The 20,251-nt window shown below is 42.5% G+C and overlaps 1 protein-coding gene and 1 long non-coding RNA gene across 3 annotated transcripts; one reads left to right on the top strand and one right to left on the bottom strand.

Annotated features, from left to right (window-relative positions):
- Nucleotides 1-1,787: 1,787 nt before the first annotated feature.
- Nucleotides 1,788-14,453, bottom strand: mdm4 (MDM4 regulator of p53). Of its 2 annotated transcripts, none has more exons than XM_042088918.1 (11): nucleotides 14,091-14,453; nucleotides 13,127-13,202; nucleotides 12,949-13,023; nucleotides 12,075-12,208; nucleotides 11,851-11,900; nucleotides 10,995-11,059; nucleotides 8,790-8,904; nucleotides 7,858-8,018; nucleotides 7,281-7,457; nucleotides 5,886-5,954; nucleotides 1,788-5,348 (listed from the first exon to the last, which is right to left on the bottom strand). In XM_042088918.1, exons 2-11 carry the CDS (start codon nucleotides 13,199-13,201, stop codon nucleotides 4,725-4,727), a joined length of 1,545 nt encoding a protein of 514 aa, XP_041944852.1. In that variant the 5' UTR covers nucleotide 13,202; nucleotides 14,091-14,453; the 3' UTR covers nucleotides 1,788-4,724. The 2 variants fall into 2 exon arrangements, with proteins under 2 accessions (XP_041944852.1, XP_041944851.1); XM_042088917.1 differs by having other exon boundaries at nucleotides 7,281-7,472; nucleotides 14,091-14,451.
- Nucleotides 14,454-16,743: 2,290 nt separating this feature from the next.
- On the top strand, nucleotides 16,744-19,594 carry LOC121707195. Its single transcript, XR_006031261.1, has 2 exons — nucleotides 16,744-16,987; nucleotides 17,793-19,594. It is a non-coding gene; the product is annotated as an uncharacterized LOC121707195 (long non-coding RNA).
- Nucleotides 19,595-20,251: the final 657 nt, after the last annotated feature.

The following is a 20,251-nucleotide window of genomic DNA, read 5'->3' as shown; positions in this document are numbered from 1 at the left end:
TATCAGTTCAGCTGTAAGAAATAACAAGTCCATAAAGAAAAAATACAGTATCTTCCAACAGCTCTGCAAAACTTAGGTCAAACGGCACAAAGAACATGTGTTTAATTCCAGCTGACTTATTTCCCTCGTGAGCACTTGTCATATACACCACTGAGGAGAGGAGGGGAAAAAATGCCCTGCATTACCCATAAAAAAAAAAAACAGGAGGTCCGTGCAACATAAAGACAACAAAGGAATAAGGCTACCGGGGCGTAACGACAAGTCCCCTTTGCATGCAAAACAAAAAATAAACAAAAGGACTAGAAAGAGTAAAATAAATAAATAAACAAATAAATAAATAAATAAATAAATAGAAACAATGAGAACCATGGGGAAGAGTGTCATCACTTTAGAATACTGTGGCAGCGCATGACAGAAAGCACACAATAGGGATCCCAGGCAGACAGAGCCAGAATGAGGCTTTCTCTTCTGTGAATTAAGCCTGTGCTCTCCACATAGCACACACACTCTCACACACTCTTCTGCTTCGCCGTGCGAACTGAACTACCACACACAAGTAACACACAACCAGAGGGAACAGTGTCACTGGACGTGTCATAAGGGGTCGAGACGGACAGTCAGACCAAGAGGGAGACAGTCAGAGAGACTGACAAGCTTGGGGAACCATATACTCATGAGTGACAGGTTGAGACAAACGAAACCAAAAGTATGTCCCTGTGTGAGTAACACAGACACAATACAGTACAGAGCAAGAGAAACACACAGAAAGGGAGAAAAATACATGACTCCTGCCAGATGACACCAACTGCTTACACTCAGCTGCGGTCATTAGACCAGCTCACCTGTCGTTAGTTTTGCTAATGTCAGCCAGCCCGTCTCCCATGAAAGCACTGACCTGGACAGGAAAGAGATTAGCGTGCGATTAGCACGGGTGCTCAATTATGCCTGTGCTCTGCTTGAGGGGGCCGCCACATGCATCGATGAATAAATCTATAGAGAAAGAACCCCCCCCACCCCCCATTGCAGCCACCTCTTATTCCTCAAGGGCAACTCCTAGAGAAGAAGCAGGCACTGGCAGTTTGAGGCTAGTCTAAACAACCCTATCAGAGTGTAATCACATGGTGATTGGTCCCTCACATGTTTAGTTGTCAAAGCAAGCTTTTGAAATGGCAAGATAATTTGATCAGAGAAATTAAACAACCTTGTAATATTCATCTGGCCATACGGCTGGTGTGATCATGCAATGTGTGTGTGGCTTGTGGAGTGACAGGTGGCAGTGGCTGTTACAGTTTTTTTTTTGTGACAGAATTAAGGAAATGTGAGCCAACCTGTGCTTGTGTGTGTATGTTTCTCTGCTGAGGAGCTCAGTGTTGCATCCACACCGCATGCGTTTCTCACCATCACCTCTCTGCAGTGGCAGAATGTCTGTGTGTTAGTGCCTCCAAGTGGTCAGGAGTGGAATGGAAGCCAAGGTGGATGGATGCTGCAACATCAGTGAAGTGCTCTTGGCATCCACTCAACGGCATAAAGCGCGCTAAATTTGGCCGGCCCATGTGACATCTCTGGCACTTAAACTGGAGTTGGCTTCTGCCTCCACCAGCACTGAGAGAAAGGCACAGCCTCTGAGGGCAAGGAGTGGCTACAATTAATGACTACAAACAATTAGCATAGTTTCAGACATCACTCCAATCCCCAAATGCTCCCTGAAAACAGGGCAGCATTAATCCAAACATACTCACTGCAGACAGAGCCTCCCAGTGCCTGCAAACGAAATGAAAAGTCAGATGTGATTTCAGCTTAGTTTATTTAACATCCACATATAATTTCCATGTACATGAATGTATAAACAATCTATAATGTAGAATCAATAAAATAATAAAGCAGTAAACAAAAACGAACACATTGTTCATGGCAGTGACTTTAGCAAATTAAAACAAAATAAAATGGCGGCACCTGTAGCAGCCAACATAAGTGGAAGAGCAATCTCCTGGGGAGTACAAGTCAGCGATATTAATACATGTAGTTAATACAAATTATGCCTAATCAGCCTTAGCAGAGAGGGACTACAAGTCTACAAGCGCCACCAGGTGGCCAGAACACCACATCACACTCAAAACACAATATCAAATAAAAGCTTTTGTTGTAATGCAGTTGTAGTGGAGCACTCAACAATCAAACCAAAACAAAACACAATTGTTGGGCTTCTGCAAAGACAAGTGGAGAGATGGTGCCTTTGCAATCAAGTATAAACAGTGGGCGCTTGAAGCTTGATGGGCCAACGAATGACTATATAAATATCTTAATACAGTCTATGGTGGCTTCACACCACGGTAGATCCACGGTGCCATTACCCAGAAGGCCTCTTGTTCAGGCGCTGATCTGGGCCAGTTCTGGCACATTCACGCTATCCAGTTCAGATGTGACCCAGCGTCTTCAGCCATGTGGAAATGGGGTTTTATTTGTGCGCTCTCATGCTAATGGTGCTAAGTACTGAGTCCACTCCACAGGGAGAGGCCTTAAGAGTCAGGCCATATTCAAACACAAACACTCAACATTGTAAGTGCCTAAACCACATCAACAAATCATAACTCCAAAACAACACAAAAACAAAAACACACAAACACAAAGGATTTACAACAATGAATCCAAAAATGCAGGCATGCAGAGTGCGCAGTTGTCTTTCCCTCATCTAGAGATTTGCTGAAGGAATGATAATCACCCAGACAGTTAAGAAAAGCCTGCCCGAAAAGCAGATTTAAATTCTGACAGAAATAACAGTCTTTCTCTGTGTTTGAGTGTTAAGTGTGTGTGTATGCACATTTGCAAAGAGAAGCCAAGATAAGACCAAACACATTTATCTGTGTGTGTTTCTGTATAAATGAGCATCTCTGTGTGTGTGTGTGTGTGCGCCCAAATGGTTTTTGATGCCTCCTGCTGCCTCCCTTCAAGCATCAGTGCCTATGAGGGTGTGATCCTCTCAAAGCTCCACACACACAAGGGAAGCAGACCCTTCACAACACAATCAGTGAGGGGAAGAACACTCCAAAGATCTGGCAATGCACTGACCTATTCCCTACAGGACTCCTAAGGGATTTAACAACTGGGCCCTAACACTGACCACAGGCCACTGAGGGAATAATGCCGGAGACCTGGCAACCCAGAATTCTCCAGAGGCTTCTTATGCTTCTTCATGGTGACATTTTACAGGTCACTAACATTCACTGGGGCCCTCTTACTGTGAGGGGGGAGAGCTGAAGACAAACTGCATCAGCCTGGACTTCTTCATAGGACAAGGCACCTCTGTTAGCAGTCATAACATGTTCCCACCCCATGCAAACAGCTCCAACACCATTAACAAATTCTGAATTTGGTCAAAACGTTCCCCAACAATTACAAATGAACTGAAACTGAAAACTGAACTCAATTTGTACAGTAAAAAGAACATCATAAAAATTAAATAAATTAATAATATAAGAATCATTATTTAGGGAAATCAGTTCACAACATCCCCTTCATCTACATGTGAGGCACCACAACAATGAAATACAAGTCAGAACAAACCTGCACAGCCAGTCTGTGTGCTGGTTGTTGCAATTAATACGATAGAGCATATCTGATTCTGAACTCATTAACTCAGGAAGACCTAGAATAATAACAGAGGAACACAAACAACAGCACAGAGAGAGAGAGAGAGAGAGAGAGAGAGAGAGAGAGAGAGAGTTGTTGAGCACCGCAAGGGCTGCTAACAAGCAGCAAACACACTTCACTTCTGTAAAGAGGAGGCTGTTTGAAGAGGCACTGGATAGAGAGGGCACATCCACACAACAAGCAGAAACCTCACTACGCTGACCACCCTATTACACCTCCTCTTATATATCGTATATTTATATTCTTTACATACACACACTTCATAAAAGATGCAGAGGCAAGGACAAGTGTTTCCATTTATACAAGTGAAGGCTGAAGTGTGAGACACAGGCTACCTAGAAGTTAAAAGGCAAAGCGGGCTAGTCAAAGGCAAAGGAGGGGGGGGGGGGTGCAAGGCCTGATGGGAATCCAGCATGAGCCAGAGAGCAGGTGTGGCACACCTACAGTTCAGATAGAGGAGAGTTCACACTCATTCCTGGAGTATTTGCGGCTCCACCGCCAGCTAACAAGAGACCTAACAGAGGGGATAGGTCGGAGGTCACAGAACAACACAGGGCAGCCATCTTATTCTCAAGAGAACATTCTATGTACTTTTAGCAGATCTACTTTACAGCTTCACATATATTGTTTTCTTTTTTAAGTATATGTACACACTGCATTAGTTCATGTTACTTGAGTTGATACTTCAAGATAAATACCAGTCTGAGAATATTTTTTTATATCGCCCCTCCAAAATAAATAGATAAATAAATACTTCTGTTGTTATTTAAACGCATGTCCCATATACCTGTGAGGATATAAAGGACATTATCTGGTCTCCCTCATTAGCTGGAGTACTACTTTCATTTATATACTTACTTTATTTTCATTCATTACGTGCTGCGGACATCACTCATGCACCAAATGCTTTTATGGCAAATGCTTAAATGGACTTAATAGTTAAATGCTTGTATGGTACCTTCTTAAGGTCAGACAGCAGCTGATAATAGAAAGGATCTGGCCTGGATCTTACCCAGACCTGGATCTTAACAGGCCCAAATCCACACAAGCCGATCTAACCAGAAAACAGCCTGTAATCAGGCGATGAAGGTCTTGATGACCTTCTGGATGATCTGCCCGCAGCCAGGGCAGGGGGCGTGGAACTTGTGCAGCTTGCGGGCACAGGGAAAGCAGGTGAGCATGTGCGCGGTGCGGCCGTGGATGATGTTGCCGTTGCGTGGCCGTACGCGGCACAGCTTGCACGGCTCCAGCAGGTCTTTCTGGCACGTCGCCGCCATCTCCTCGTCCAGCAGCGTGTCCTGGCTGTCGCCCTCTGAGCTCTCGCCCCCTTCTCGGAACAGAGCCTCGGCCGATGGGGGCAGTCGGCGGGGACCCTTGCCCTTTGACGACGAGGGTCGGGGGCAATCCCGCGCCGCCACATGAGAAGGTAAGATGACCGGGTCAGAGATGGTCCTCATGCAGTCTGGCACGTCCAAACCTTCCTCGTCATCATCATCGTCGTCGTCTTCCTCGTCATCCTGCCCCTGGTTGCCAGGGCATTTGAGTGGGCGGCCACTGCATGCTGGGATGTCAGGGACGGACAGGGAGTGTGCGAGGCGGGGGCAACCTCGGTACCAGTCTTTTTGCATGGCCCAGCAGCGCACGCAGTACCTCTGCAGAGGCGTGTTGAACTTACGGCACTCTGTGCACTGCCAGGCGTCCTGTGCACCCAACACATACAGACATGATGTTCTCATTAACACACTGAAGACTGAGGTTAAGGCTGAGGCCTAACACATCTGAGGGTGCCACCTTGGGCCACAAAAAACAGTCTCTGACAATGTCATAATTTTGTCACATTTTGTAAACAGATGAATTAGTCAAGAAAATGACTGATAGACAAATCGACAATTAAAATACTCTTAGCTACACACGCACACACAACTACAACACGAACAATAGATAACAGCAACATAAAGCTCCACTCAGCATTAACACATATAAAGTGGGTAGGACCAACACCGCAGATGAATAGATGAATAACTTTAACTGTGTTTTGACCCATTAACTGTGTTAAATGTTTAATACATAATTGTATCAAGAATAAAAAATAATAATTTTAATCCAGTGTCCATGTTTGTTTACCAAGAAATACCTCCTTAGACTATTTGTGTGTGTGTACGCAAACGTTTGCAATGAACTCAAAGGAAACAGGTTGTTTCTTCCCCAGTGTAAGGAGTACATTGAGTAGTACACACCTGTATGGATATCTCTGTATCTGTGTCGTCACTCAAACACTGAGAGTCTTCATCTAATTCCTCCGACATCTGCCAAAGCAAAACCAAACAGACACACACACACAGTTGTTACAACAAATCAATTACATGATTTTACCATGCATTTGTTAGTTTTTTATATTATTTTGTTCTAAGGTACCAAAAGGTGTCCACTGACACTTAAACCTTAAGCTTGACACTGCTAATAAAACTAAAAAGGAAAAACAAAAAAAACACACCATTGCTTGGACAGCACTGACATACAAGAGGGCCAGATGTCAAATTCATCTGACATCCTTAAACATTCTGAGCTGAATGAGCATTTGTTCAAATGCGTCATACAACCTTACCGTCCAGGGGCCGTATTCACAAAGCCTTTTATCTTCCCACTAGGAGTACTCCTAAATCGCACTAAAAGATTTTAGCGAGGAGTTTTCTCTTAAAAGTTATTCACAAAGCCTTTCAGACCTACTCTTAGTAAGGAAAAATGACAACTCCTAAACTAAGAGTGAGTCTTCGTTGCTATGGATGACGTCATTACTCATGCACGAGCTTGACTGAAGTGACCACCTTGATTGGCTGATGATGGTAGCGCGGGAATGATTCCAAACACCTCCCTTACGATGATGAGTGACAGGTAACAGGTCTGAGAATGCGTGCGCTACACAAGTAGTGCGAAGGACGGAAGATGATGAATAACTGAATAAAAAGGCCTAGCCTAAATGAATAAAGAGTAAGGCAAAACAAATAGCCTAGTAGCCTAATGAAACATAGGCCTACGGATTGATGCAGTATCTTTGCAACATTATTAAATTAATCTGTCACCATATGCCTATGTTTGCAAAGAGAACATTTTAATTTGATTCACAATGAAACGTTACATTTAATTTACATGTTGACAATGAGTCGTTTTGGTTGTTGTTGGTGGCATTATTGCATCCCTTTTATGCCTACAATGCAAAATTGTTCCCTCGCGATTGGAAGCTCCTGTTGCCGCATACGCATTTCAAAACATCGCGACGTGAAATGCCGCAAAAAGCTGTTTGTGAATAGGTCTTAGTGAGTTAGGAGTCCTCTTGACTTCTTTTAAGCTGTCCCAGACTTAGGTGCTACTTCTAGGTCTAAAATGCTTCGTGAATTACTTTCAGTGAAAAAAATTAGGAGTCCTAAAGTTAGGAGTGACACGCCCATTATTTTTAAGAGTTGCTCCTACTTTCAGCCTTAAAATTCTTTGTGAATACGGCCCCTGATCAAAGTTCAGGCTTAGATTGTTTTAAAAATCAAGCCAATGGTTGTCTCAACAATGTCTCGTTTTCTGTACTAGGTAAGAAGGGTAGGTGTCTGAGCGAGCGAGTGTGTGTGTGTGCATGCTTATACCTCTTTGTCCTTGGTGGCACTGGTGTTATTGCCCTCCTCGTCTTCAGGGGGAGACTCTGCGTCGCTGCCTTGCTCCAGCGCCGCCTCCTTCATCTCCACGCTCACTTGCTCGCTCTCTGCCTCGTTCAGGAACCACAGGTCGTCCGTGGTGTCCGACACGATGGCCGTGTCCTCCTCCTGCCCAGGAGAGATCTGTCGTTTTTTAAATAGGAATCATTAGTGCACAATATGCATCTGAAGAGTAAAGACACACTAATATACTATAGATACACTGTAAATATACTAACAGATTGTTCAGTCAGCTGCAGCAAGAGATCACATAATCCTAATTCTTCCAATTCCACATGCTTAAGTAAGTGTACACTGAGTATCACTAGATGAAGTGGAGTCTCACAGCTGGGCCACACTGGGTGGGCAATAGAAGGGTTCTGTTAGCAGTGCGTAAAAATAGTTTTAGAAGACTGGTCTAATTTCTAAGAGCCACTATCACATGTGGCCATGTGACTTTGTACACTGCCATGTTACTTTGTGAGAGGAGAGGAGTAGTCTAGTGTAGATGTCTGTCCTGCCCACTTACTTGGTTAGTGTGAATGTCGGTGGAGCCATTGCTCTTACGAGAGTAGTTGCTACGGAGATTACCCAGAAACCACCAGGGCAGCCCAGACAAGTCCCACTCATCCAATGAGACGTCAAGCTTTGGCCTTTTACACGCTGATCTTGGCAGGCCATCTAATGAGTCTGAGGAGAGACGACACCTGACCTCAGCACAGCAAACAGACAATGTTGTACCTACTTTTCATTCAAAAATATTTTATTATTTTATTTATATTTTATTCTATTATAAAAGATAAAATGAACCATGTTAGAAAACTAGCTGTAATTCGCCTTATTCACCCGGCGGCCAGAACGAAGCTAAAGGGTACACTTGCCATTACACCTCAGTCCAGCAGATGGTGGTGGTAATGCACTCCATTTGCAAACTGCCAAAAAAAAGCTCACTGAAAAAAAAGAAGGGTTCACTGGCCTTTTCTTCTTCATCAGTGAGTTTTTTTTTTTGCCACCATCTGCTGGACTTAGGTGTAGCCTCATTCTGGCCGCGGGGGGGAATAAGGCGAATAGTGGGATTGCCGAAAGTGTAAGGGCTGAGCTACACCAGGCGTGTAACTGAAGCGTTCCGTTCGCGTTGCGTCTGCTGCAACAATTAGCTTCCATTATAATCAATGGAAGTAGCTACACCAGACGTGACAGTGGGGCGTACGTTCGAAAAAAAACTAATAGTGGTATTGCCCAACACTTCTCACTAGTTAAGTCCATTTTCAAAATACATGCAATTCATTCCATCTGCTAATCACACATAAACATCAATTCATATCTCACTGTATTTGTGGACAATCTTCCAGGGAATAATGAAAAAAGCAACACACATACCCTACACAAGCTGTCTGTAAAATAGCTTAAACCCTGACAACTATCTGAACATGGTTGCTGGAGGGGAGGGAGCCATCAGACCTTCATCCATTTCGCGTGGTCTGCGTTGGGAGGTGGTCTGCGAGGGACAGCCAGCGGCAGCAGCGGCTCCGAACACCCCGAGGCCCAGACCCAGTCTACACAAGCTGCTGGGGACCTGGACACGGGCAGAGGATAGGAGTCAGCATGGCAGACATGGGCAGCACACAAGGGAGAACCACAGATCCTTTACTGCAGGGGCCTGGGGGAGGGGAGGAGGGGGGGGGGGCATGGCAACAACGGGCCACTCAAAGGAATCAAGGGAGGTTTACGGGTAGGGGCAGAGGGGTAAGGGGTCAGAGCAGGGGGGGGGGGGGGCTGTGTCATTTCCAGATTGATTTGAGAAACAGCTCAAGCAGCAGCACCACACTTCACACCAAAGCAGTTCAGTGATTACAATGGAGCATATGCTATGCTATGCTATGCTATGCTATGCTGAGCCACACTGCCAAGCAAAAGTTAATTTAGGTACGACTGCTTTTTCCCCAGACATGGAATAAGACTAGTCCTAGAAGAAAAGAACACATAAATGAAGTGCTTTTGGTCTAGGACTAGGCTAAATTCAAGTCCAGGAAACCAGGAAGGATTCTAAAGACATACTAAGCGTGGTTAAAAGCTCTGCATCTTCACAGTGACTACTTCTCTGACATGTCTTTTGATAAGAGATCACCAACATACAGCAGCTCCTTTTGAAACTAGTCCACATATCCTTTCATGTTATTTACACGTCCATTCTAAAGATTGCAGTGTTATTTATTAGTCATTCCTTCAAACAAAAACTAGTGTTTTGCAGTTTGATAGTGTTGCCCAAGTGCTCCTTAAGATTCATTTTGAAGGTACCTTTTGTAGTAACCTTTTGTAGTTAGTAACTAGTATCAAAGTGCTCAATGACCTAAGGCTACATCCACACTATTCAATTTTTCTATTTAAAACATTTCACGTTCTCTGCCAACATGCACATTTTGCAATTTCCTAATCTTGTCCATGCAGGACACATAGACAGTGGGTGGGGTGCTACCTGAAGCACAGATCACATGACCATTCGCACAAATCACATGACCATTCAAGCAATTGTCAGACAAGTGTGAAATGGTAAATCTAAATGCACTATAGATGCTACCAATGACAACACTGCTAGTAAAGCTTGTATTTCAGTGTTAATGTTGCATTCACCACTGGTAGACTAGTACATAGTGGAAATCGAAGTGAATCATGGAGCCAAGATGCATCAAACTGACAACAAGGTCGAATCAGGAAGGGGAACATGGGTTACTTTCTAGGTCCTTTTTTTCAGATGTTTGCGCATTCGATGTCCACAATAAAATCCAAAGTCGGAGTTCTCAAATGAATATGTCCAAATCGTTCTTGTTTCAGGAACTCGAAAACGGCAGAGTAGTGTAAATCAGGCGAAAACGTAACCAAAGTTTTACGGATTCAAACAAAAAGCGGAACAGTGTGGTCCTTAGTTGTTTTTTTAAAGGTTAATAAGTGGGAGTGGGGAGTGGAATGTAATTGGGTAAATCTGACTGCTCAATCATGTGGCCTAGTAAACCATTGAAATATTTATTTTATTATTAATGAGCTTCTTATGAGCTTAAGAGGAGGGGAGTGGGTGAGGGCACGGGGGTGTCAGGGTGAGGTGGGGTGGGATTGGGTAGGGCCAGTGACGGTCAGAGAAGCTGTGGTTCCCCCAGAGGAAGTGACACGGGGCAGAGAAGAGACTCTGAGACAAACAGAGAAGGGTACTCTGTCCCCCATCGCCTGGGACGCGCTTGAGGGGCCCTCGCGGCTCTTATTCAGTCACACGGCCATGTTGCCAGGCAACCGCCTCACACACCCAGTGATGGGGAAGTACAGAGACGGTGCAGCTCTGTACAGATAAAAACTAATGGAGACGGACACCCTGCCCCTACATGGCAACCAAACAAAGATCAAACACAAATAAGCCAGGGTTTGTGATTTACTTTGGAGTGTATGTACTCTTAACACTTGCAGGAAAGAGACATATGCCCTTCAAAAAAAAAAAACTTCCAGAAGCCTTGTACTTTCATGTTACCAATACTTCAAAAAGGGGTCAATTCTGTAGACTAATACTGGCCCATCTGTCCAGTAAAACGCATGGGAGTCCAGAGGACCACCTTTGAAGTGTGTTTGCCATGTGAGAGCTGCAGGGTGCCCTTGCTCCTGTGCACCATGCTGTCATTTTACCTGACCAGGATCGTCGCTCGCGCTCTCACTAGAATCCTTGCCCACAGAAAGATTCTTTGCTGCATCTGTGTTTCAAATGAGACATAGTAACAAAGACAATACCCTGCCTTTATTATCCAATCATACGGCAGTCATGTGGCGTCTTCCTTAGGGGAGAAACACACACATTCATACACACCTCTCTCTCTCTCACACACTCACACACACACAGCAGCTACCAGTTCCATCTCTGTGGAAGAGATGTGATATCAGCTGATCGGTGCTTTGGCGTTTTCTCCCCAAAGACCCCTGGGGACTTACCCACGCTCGCTCGCCTTATACCACGCGCACTTCACTCACCACACACTGAACCGCCACAACACCAACACATCACCATACTGCTGTCAAGGCTTAACAAAGAGAACCAGGTTTACATCTAAAGACTACACACACATACTTCTCTGAGGCACAGGCCTTATTGGTTGTCATGTTGGAGAGATGTAGCATGAGTGAGACAATGTAAACCAGAGGGTATTTGAACCATTTCAGGCACACTAAATCTTAGTGTATCATAATAAACTTTGGTGTTCGTGTCCAATAATTTAAACACAGCTATACAGAATTGGATGGAGCTCCTCAGGACTATGCATTTTAACAAATATATGACCATATCTAAAAGAGATCTAAGGGAAGACCTTTTCCATTAGTCACACTTGCTTATACAACAGTACCTACATATGGCATTCCATATGTACACAAAGAATTGATTCGGCACCATTTTACAGAATACAGGAAACAATACAGACAATGGAGAGAAACAAATGCATGACTATCACCACATTTTCTAGAAATGTGGGTCCCTTAAACATGAACTTACCAGCACAGTTCAGGACAAATAAGTTCTTCTTCAGCATCTCATAGACGGGGCTGTTAACAAAAATTAAGCATTTACAACAATGCAGCTCATAGCACAGATGTATGATACTTCTGCGTTTGCTGTGCAAGATGTTGCAATGACACTGACATTACGTGATTATGGTATCTTGATAATGGTAATGTTTACATGTCAGCAGTACCAGGAGAGAGCAAGTCTGGTCTTACCTGGGGTTTTTCACAGAAAAGCTGTCCACTTCTAACAGCTCTCCCAGAGGGTCATCCTGACAGTGGACTATGTGTTGCCGTTGCTTATCATACAGCTGCTTCGCCATGATGTACTGGCCCAGATAGTGCATAACCTGATGAGGAATAATAACGGGCATAAGCACAGCAGTATTTATGTTTTTACTGATCTGATAGTCAGGACAAACATATCAGTCAGTTGGATGAAGGTGGTAAGTTACAAGGATACAAGGAAGTTTGTCACATGCATATAGTTGGGATTGGGGGGGGGGGGGTGTATTACCATACCGTATCGAATTATTTGAGTTTTCTATACAAAGAAAATGGTATTTTAATGTGACCAACATTAAAAAAAAGCCTGCTAAGCTTTCTAGGGATCTACAGCCATGCCTCTGACAGGACACGCTGTAGTCACACTGGCTACAGCATTAGCATTTAAATCCATTAGAACCGTCTCTGGTCTGCACCGAAGTTGCAAAAACCACTTATTATAGCAAATTTGGACTTTTTTGTAAAGCCGCTTCAAAAATGTGAGGTAGATACAGTCCAATAAACCACCCAAACTGCATAGTTTGCCCTGATGTAGGATCCACACAATTCTCTATTAACTATGGAGTTTATTTAGCTAGTTCAACAAAACTGGGACCAAATGAGAAAAAAAAGATTTAACCTCAAGTGGGAGACAATTCAAATACAGTGTGCAGATTCTTGTATGCTAAGGCATTGTCTGAAATACATGCACATCACTCAGATCTTGTTAAAAGAAATGCAGCACCATCTCATCATTTGATCTGGACACCATCTCATCATTTGATCTGGACACCATCTCATCATTTGATTGAACACTTCTCCTCACCTCCTTCAGAGTAAACACGTCCTCCTGGGCACCTGCCTCTCGCAGAATCTGCAGGAGTGGAGCTTTAGGCTGAACCTAAGGTCAAGAACACATGTGGGATGATGCACAACTCAAGCAGGCCTGTTAACGCAATGGCACCTGTGTGAAGAACAGACTTTTGACAAATGCTGGGTCTCACCTGACTCCCTTCTCCTGGCAGACTCCTGCATGAGGCGTTTGACCCTGAGTACGGGTTCGCTGAAAACGAAGTCATCCTATGGGGCAGACGAAGTTGTGTTGTGTTATGTTAACTGCTATCTAACTAGTAAATTAATAAAGACCTAACCAGGCTTGATACGTTGCTGATTTTAAGCACATATGAGGTTGGGTTTAGAATAGAACAGTGGGGTCTATCAATGGGTAACTTAACATTAGCTCAATGTAACGTTGGTCCATGCTTAGGTTTGCAACTTTCACCGTCACATCTGTTACAGAGCCATATAAAGGTACCTTTATATGGCTCTGATCTGTTACGCTAGGAGGGTCTAACGTTATGCTAACTATCAATTACACGATGACTGAACCTCGAAGTAAACGAGCTCAACTAAAATATGGTGCATTTCATAGCTAACGTTGCACAGCTAGGATCAGGCAGGCATAGTGCTAACTTAATTTAGAACTTTGATGTGACGTAGGAAATAATATGATACGTTAACGTGGCGAAAGCTTGGACTGTAATGTTAAAGCTTTGTGTTCACTAACGTCATATCATCCTCAATACTGTGCTTTGCCATACTTGTCCCATCATCGTTACCTGGCTAAGTTGGCCGACGCTAAATAGTAGAGTACACGCTAACGTTAGCCATAATGCCTATTAACGTTATCGAGATGTTGGATAACGATAGTCTGCTAATCAGCTAAAGCCATTAGCAAGAGTGAGAAAACGGAGGTATATGGTTTCAGGGTGATAATCAAATCTTGAATTGCATCACCCACGTTTGTAATTTGTCAGTAACTGTCGAGCAAGACAGTTCCTAAACTTCCTTTGATTAGCGTTAACGTTAGCCTGTCACAGTGCGTGGCAAGCATGTTAACGGAACGTTAGCAAAATAGCTATTGATATCATAACTAAATAGATTCATGTTCTTGCTTTCAGCGCTTACCTTGAATTGCTGTTGCTGTCGCTAATTAGCTACATTGTAAAATAATCTCAAAGTGCAAAGTTGACACCTGTAACAGTTTGAAAGCATAATTGCCTGGTTTGTGTATCTATGAACCGTTGTGCACTGTGTTAAATTCAAACAGTCGTAAGCTAACTATTTCCGGGGTAACGTTTGCGCTGTCAGGCCATTCGGTTGATTGGCTGTGGACGACACGCTGACAAAAATCCCCGCTTTTTATTTCAGAAGGCTCTTACACCTTCTCCTTCTCCTGAAGATATCTGAACCCTATATTGATTTGAGGGTGCACAATTTTCATTTGCCCCAGCCTTACAGGGCTGGAGTGGATCATTTTAGCCGGAAATTACAAGTTCCTGCGGCAAACCTGTGACGTCACATGCAACTGTAGTTAGTTATAAACCATGTTACTAGCCTAGAAATCTAGACGCGCCCCTAGCGGCCGCAAATTACATTTGCTGCCAGGGCTAGTCTAGCAACTCTCCGAGCTCCAGAAATCGAAACTTAATCAGGCCAATGAAATCGTGTATAGAGTCGTTAGGTGGGCTTAACATAATGATTGATGGCAGAGTTGCAATGGTTTGGCTTGAATTCCCTGCTACTTGAAAACAAATAAGATGGATGTTGCTGCTGGCAAACAGTGTGACACAAGTTAAGCTTTTATTAAGTAGGCAAACGTTTGAACTAGCTAACTAGCTCCGCTGGTGGGAAACGCATGGGACTCATAGTGCTGCCGCTGTCCTATTGCGTGCAGAGGGAATTTGAAAGACAACTGATTATCCCGCCCCTCTGACTGAGCACTGCGAACGGTGAGTGTCCAGACCCTACATTTTAATGTGGGTCTGGCTCGTCAGGCTACCATGTTACGACAAAAACTCAAAACAATTCAACTGATCCTAAAAATAAGGTATGACCACTTGAAGCAATAGAGGTGACCCCAGTGGACATATATGGAAGGCATTAAATTAATGTCCCAATGTGCACCGAGATATATTTTTTCTAAAAAAAATCCCATCCACTCCGTTAAACTCTAGGAACGCAACCACTAGATGGCGATGAGATTACTTTCCCTCCCTATGTGTCAGAAATATAATGTGGTGGTTCAGACTTAACCTTAACAGACTTAACATAAGACCACTTTATTTATGTGTTCTGCACATAGTGAACCACCCCAGCCAAACAAAATAGTTTCTACCACATGTCAACATTGTCAAGCCCTGTGAATGTGCACTTTCCCTCATGAGCCTCTGACTTGCCGACTTGAGCTCCTCTGACTCAACACACCACTTGCAGTCCGTGGCCCATGCTCACTGAAACTGAGCATTAACGTTATATTCAATGTGAGGAGAACCCAAACACACACATTGTGTATGATATTTTATTTTCAAGGGCTTTTGAGATCTGGAGTTAGGCTATTAGATGGACAGATAGACCACATTACAATTCCACCTGGCACCTATAGGGCAACAATTCAAGTCAGTTACAGTTGTCGAGATTTTGACGTTTTTCTTTAGCTTTTTTTAAAAAAAAACTAGGCCTAAATCATTAGTGTTACATTTGTAGGCATATTATTGGCACCTGATATCCTGCTTAATGCCCTATTCATTTTGCATTCTTCCTCATAATCCACATAAGTCTGTATAGCCTATAGCCTATTGTTAAATGTTCCAGAGTGGAAGCTGACAATCCCCATAACTACTGTACATTGGTATTGTCTTAAGGGTTGATCTTGTTGTTTTGGTGCAGTGGAGCATGAACTGATGCAGTAATTCGCTTGTTGTGTGGCTCTTTTTATATTCACATTTTTGGATGTAAGTGGCAGCCACCTAAACCCAGCGCCACCTTTTCTTCAACACACAAATAGCCCAGTGGAACTAATTACAGCTGTGTGTGAACCACAGTCTGTTACCAGGGTGAAGTGGTTGGTGCTTGGTATCCCTTGTTCCCAATGGTAAATATCAAACTCCTCTCTTCACTTGAATTATTTCCTTACTGTTTAACCACACACACACACACACACACAGTGGGCCACACATTTTCCCTGGATGTCATATAAATATATATATGACCATATTTGCAGCTCCAAAATGGCTTCCTATTAGTATAAGACCAGAAGTTTTTTGCATATAAAATTAAGTGGTTCAAGTCTTCTGCAGTTGTTGTGAACAATTCCTTGGTGTCTAATCTCCAGGGTCCCGGTTGCTCTCAAAAGACCTTTCAGATCATCGTCTGTGACCTAAGTGTGCAAGTAACAGGGTAACCTGGGTAACCAATTTGTCTTAAGCACATCATAATAGTGCTATCATAGTATGTTTTATTTACTTTGGAGATGTTCCGAAGTATGCATTTAATCACTCAAGGTTCTGGTCTTACAGAAGGTCTTTACTTTTGTTCATTAATTAACTCTACTTTTGTTCTTTTTTCCTACTGCCTTGCATTAAAGAAAAAACGTAGTCATGTGTGTGAGCACACGCTCAGACAATAAGCAGGAGGGCCTTCTGACTGGATCAGCCAATCACAATTCAGGGAATGCACCTGTCAGTGCTTAGAGCAAGGAGATTGGTCAAACCATGGCAGCGACACCTGAGCTCAAAGGTGTACATGTAAACCAAGACCTTCAGAAAGGCGGCCGCCCCGCTCGAAGACTTCACAGAGTGTTGCCTGTTGCTGATCCACAAAAGGATCTGTCCAAAAATATATTCTCTTCTGTTCTTTTCTGATGTGTTAAAATTGTATCAAGCTGAGTCTCAAACATCCTGACAATCTTGGCTAACCAAAAAAAGGAGGGGATGAAGATAACTCATCGACTGCAACGTCACCGACAGCACAATGATAGCACTTGTCCAAGGCTATATGAAAATCAGACATATGGAGGGAAAAGGGTAAAGTACATGTTTTTGGAGTCTACATATCATTTCATTGATAACCACAAAGACTGGGCCTTTTCTGCTGGATATGTGGTCTGAATGTGGCTAAACTAAACATTTCTGCTAAATGAATGGTATGAAGAAATACACATACTGTATACAAGTCTTTGAACATCATTATGGAGTTGATTCTCTTATAATAGACGCTAGGCAGGTATCAATTCTTTACAGACAAACCTGTTTGGGCATTAACAAACCTCCACTCATCAATTGAGGGGTCTAAATTGTATTGATATACTATTTTTAAAAAATAACAACTGCACGCACTTGTTTTTGTAAAAATGCAAGAAAGTAAAAAAGCAGATATAAAAGTGCAGTGGGTGTGATTTCCAATTGCAATATCTCAAAATCAAAAAAGGTTGCATTCAATGTAAGCCAGGTACGTCATATGGTTTAGATGAAGGAAAGATTATTTGGAGTGAAATTGTAGTGAAGTTGAGGAGACAAATGAGCATTTTGCATGCGTCAAACTGTTTTCATGTTGACCAAGGTGACACCTGTATGGGTAGTCTTTCCCTAATTAAAGCAGATGTGTTCATGAAGCTTGGCAACTATTACCTAGGTAACATTAAGTGGCAAAAAGTCTCCAGAGAGTTCAGCTCAGGGAAACTATACCTCACCTGTAGCTGTGTAACTATAACCCTCCTCAAGTGATACGTCATCTTTGTTTATAAGAGCAGAAATATAAAATGGTCAAAAGTGGCAAAGTAAAGAATCTGGGTTCAATGTCAACTTGTAACTCTCCTTTTCCCTTGTCCAGAGGTCTCAAATGCTGTTTCAGATGGTGTGAGATTCCTGTGTGGCTATTTCCCCCATTGCCCATTGCATCAACAGCCTGCTTTCACATCTTCCTCCTTCTGTTATTATGTTATGATCTACAATCACAAAGCTCCTATGGACTTCTACCTGCCCTGAGAGGGCCTTGGATTCTGTCTGGATGCGGTCAGAAGTTCTCATGCACAATGAATGAATGTAGAGCTGTGCTGTCCCCCTTTGGAGCTAAAGTTGATCAGATTGACATGGGGTTTTTCCAACACTTGTTCTATACTTTGTATAGGCCTAAAACTGTCACAGTTTTTCTTTATTTTACCATTTCAAACATTTGTTTATCTCTTATGAACTTAATACACATATAATTCAGTGCATTAAAGGAAAAAGAAACAAAAACATTTGAAAATGTTCAGCTCCTGAAGTAGGAATCAGCTTGCTGTTGAGTCATGCCTCATACTTCAGTTTTGCTATCAGTCAACTACTGGTGAATATTTAGTATTTTGTTAACTGTAGCCAGATAAGCGTGGACACTTCAGAGTAGCAATGGTAGCAAAACCAGTGGAAAGAAGGGAATTTTATATAAGGCCTTCAAATGTTTGCTTCGAGGGGCATTTCCAAATATCACGTTCATATGGGATGGCCATCTTCATCTTACAAGGCAGTCTTGGATGTCCTTACTCTCTCTAATACTGCCTGGTAACGATGAGGATAACCTTCCACCAGCATCATATCTTCAGTATCCTTAAGGAAAGCATATTTACATCTAACTCTGAGCCAAACTAAACTTCTTCAGATCAAGGGAATTTGAATGTATGATGCCATTGTCGTCATAACACGGTGTAGAACAATTTATTCATTATTCAAGCATTATTCTAACCAAATAAGAACAAAACATATTTAATGGGCTAAATAAAATAATTGCTTACTTTTAGAAAGTTGTTCATATGTGTGTCAAGTAAGTTTCAAGGTTCAACCGAAAGGTCAAGGTGATGTATTTTAAGTTCTGCCTACATGTTTACTGCTTCTACTGCTTGGACAGTTGATTTTGAACTTAGTGATGCTTAATTAAAACAGTAGCTCTCAGAGCACATCTTACCTGACAGTGTTTGGCTGTTCCCAGGTGATCTAACACTGTCTGGTAATGATGTTCTCAGGGTGTCTATGACAACATAAACCCTAGAAATGAATGGCATTCTTTTCTACTATTCACTTAAGGCAACAGTAAACATGCTCTGACTTCAAGGTCAAATGCCAACAAGATTGTTGTTCTACACTGGACTAAAGAAAAGACTAGAAGATGCAGGATAAATACGAAAAGCAGAAAACAATATCTGATCAATCCCCAGCCCTTTGTTTGCCACCCTTTTGTGTTTCGATTCAGCACTGCCACTCCTCCCATTCCGTTCTGAAATACTGGTTTGGTGACTTGTCACCTACTCAAACTCATTCTCATCCCTACTCATTTGCGCACCCAACCCCCATAGATTATGCTTGCTTGTTCTGACTGGGTGAGGAGCTCAGCACCTGAGTGGCACAATTGTGAGGCTAAACAAATACAAGTGATTTCATTGTTTTCGGTGTATGGACTGTATACTACATTTTCTGATAGGTTATTTTCTTTCTCTCTGAGTGTCTGTAAGCAGAACTCTGGAAAGTGCAACATAAATGCATCCCAGTCAAGACACAGTTGGTTTCTATGCTTAATGTCTACAAATAAATACTTGATGTTTTAATCTGTCGTGATAAAATTATGAAAACTGCTCAACTTCAAAATAAATGTATAAAACAGTTGATTGAAATATCAAAGGTAGGCTGTAGTGGACTGGCCATAACCCACTGGTGGTACTTTACAGTACGTCTTCGTCAATGGTAAGTTGTCACTGGTGTTACCAAAAAATGTCATGAAAAACTGCATTTTACAAAATGGCTGCTATAGGGAATAAAAAAATATGTTGTTAGTCAGGCTAGACTCACTAGTATGTAATTGAATCCATTTGATTTCAATTTTCTTCAATTTACCTAAGAGTTGAGAAGGTCATACCAGTGACTTTGACTAAGGACTTCAATAAGAAATCAGGATATAAATGCTAAAATTTCTGATAAGTGAAAGGAGGCTGTGGATTTAACATGTGCCTTTCATCATATAGGCTACCTTCAGGTAAAGGGAGTACAGTGGTGTCAATGATAGCTTGTATTTCAAAATAAGAGTTTTGTTGTGCAGTAACACCAGTGACACGACTTCCTGGGACAGATGCATTTTAAATAAAATAATGATATTCATTTAATATTGTGTATTTAAATAGTTGCTTATAATTAATGTGATAGTTATGCATTATTACAGTTAAACTATTTCAAAAACATGTTTTTGGCCTCAGAATTTGGCCCTCAATCTGTATACATGAGGATTGGGACGGGCAATTTTGTAGTGCTTGGAATCCTATAAAATCG

This window comes from Alosa sapidissima, chromosome 4, assembly GCF_018492685.1.
Source record: "Alosa sapidissima isolate fAloSap1 chromosome 4, fAloSap1.pri, whole genome shotgun sequence".
NCBI classification, from domain to species: Eukaryota; Metazoa; Chordata; class Actinopteri; order Clupeiformes; family Clupeidae; genus Alosa; species Alosa sapidissima.
Note: the sequence above shows the minus strand (reverse complement) of the source record. Positions and strands in the feature narration are given on the sequence as shown.

What these genes read in the sequence shown, in the direction of transcription:
- mdm4 (XM_042088917.1), bottom strand. Translation starts at nt 13,201, where the DNA reads ATGACTTCGTTTTCAGCGAACCCGTACTCAGGGTCAAACGCCTCATGC. An exon ending in CGAGCGACGATCCTGGTCAG is followed by an intron (nt 8,905 to 10,994) that starts GTAAAATGACAG and finishes GCCCGTGTCCAG; the next exon opens with GTCCCCAGCAGCTTGTGTAG. An exon ending in GTGCCACCAAGGACAAAGAG is followed by an intron (nt 5,955 to 7,280) that starts GTATAAGCATGC and finishes TTGCTTTGGCAG; the next exon opens with ATGTCGGAGGAATTAGATGA.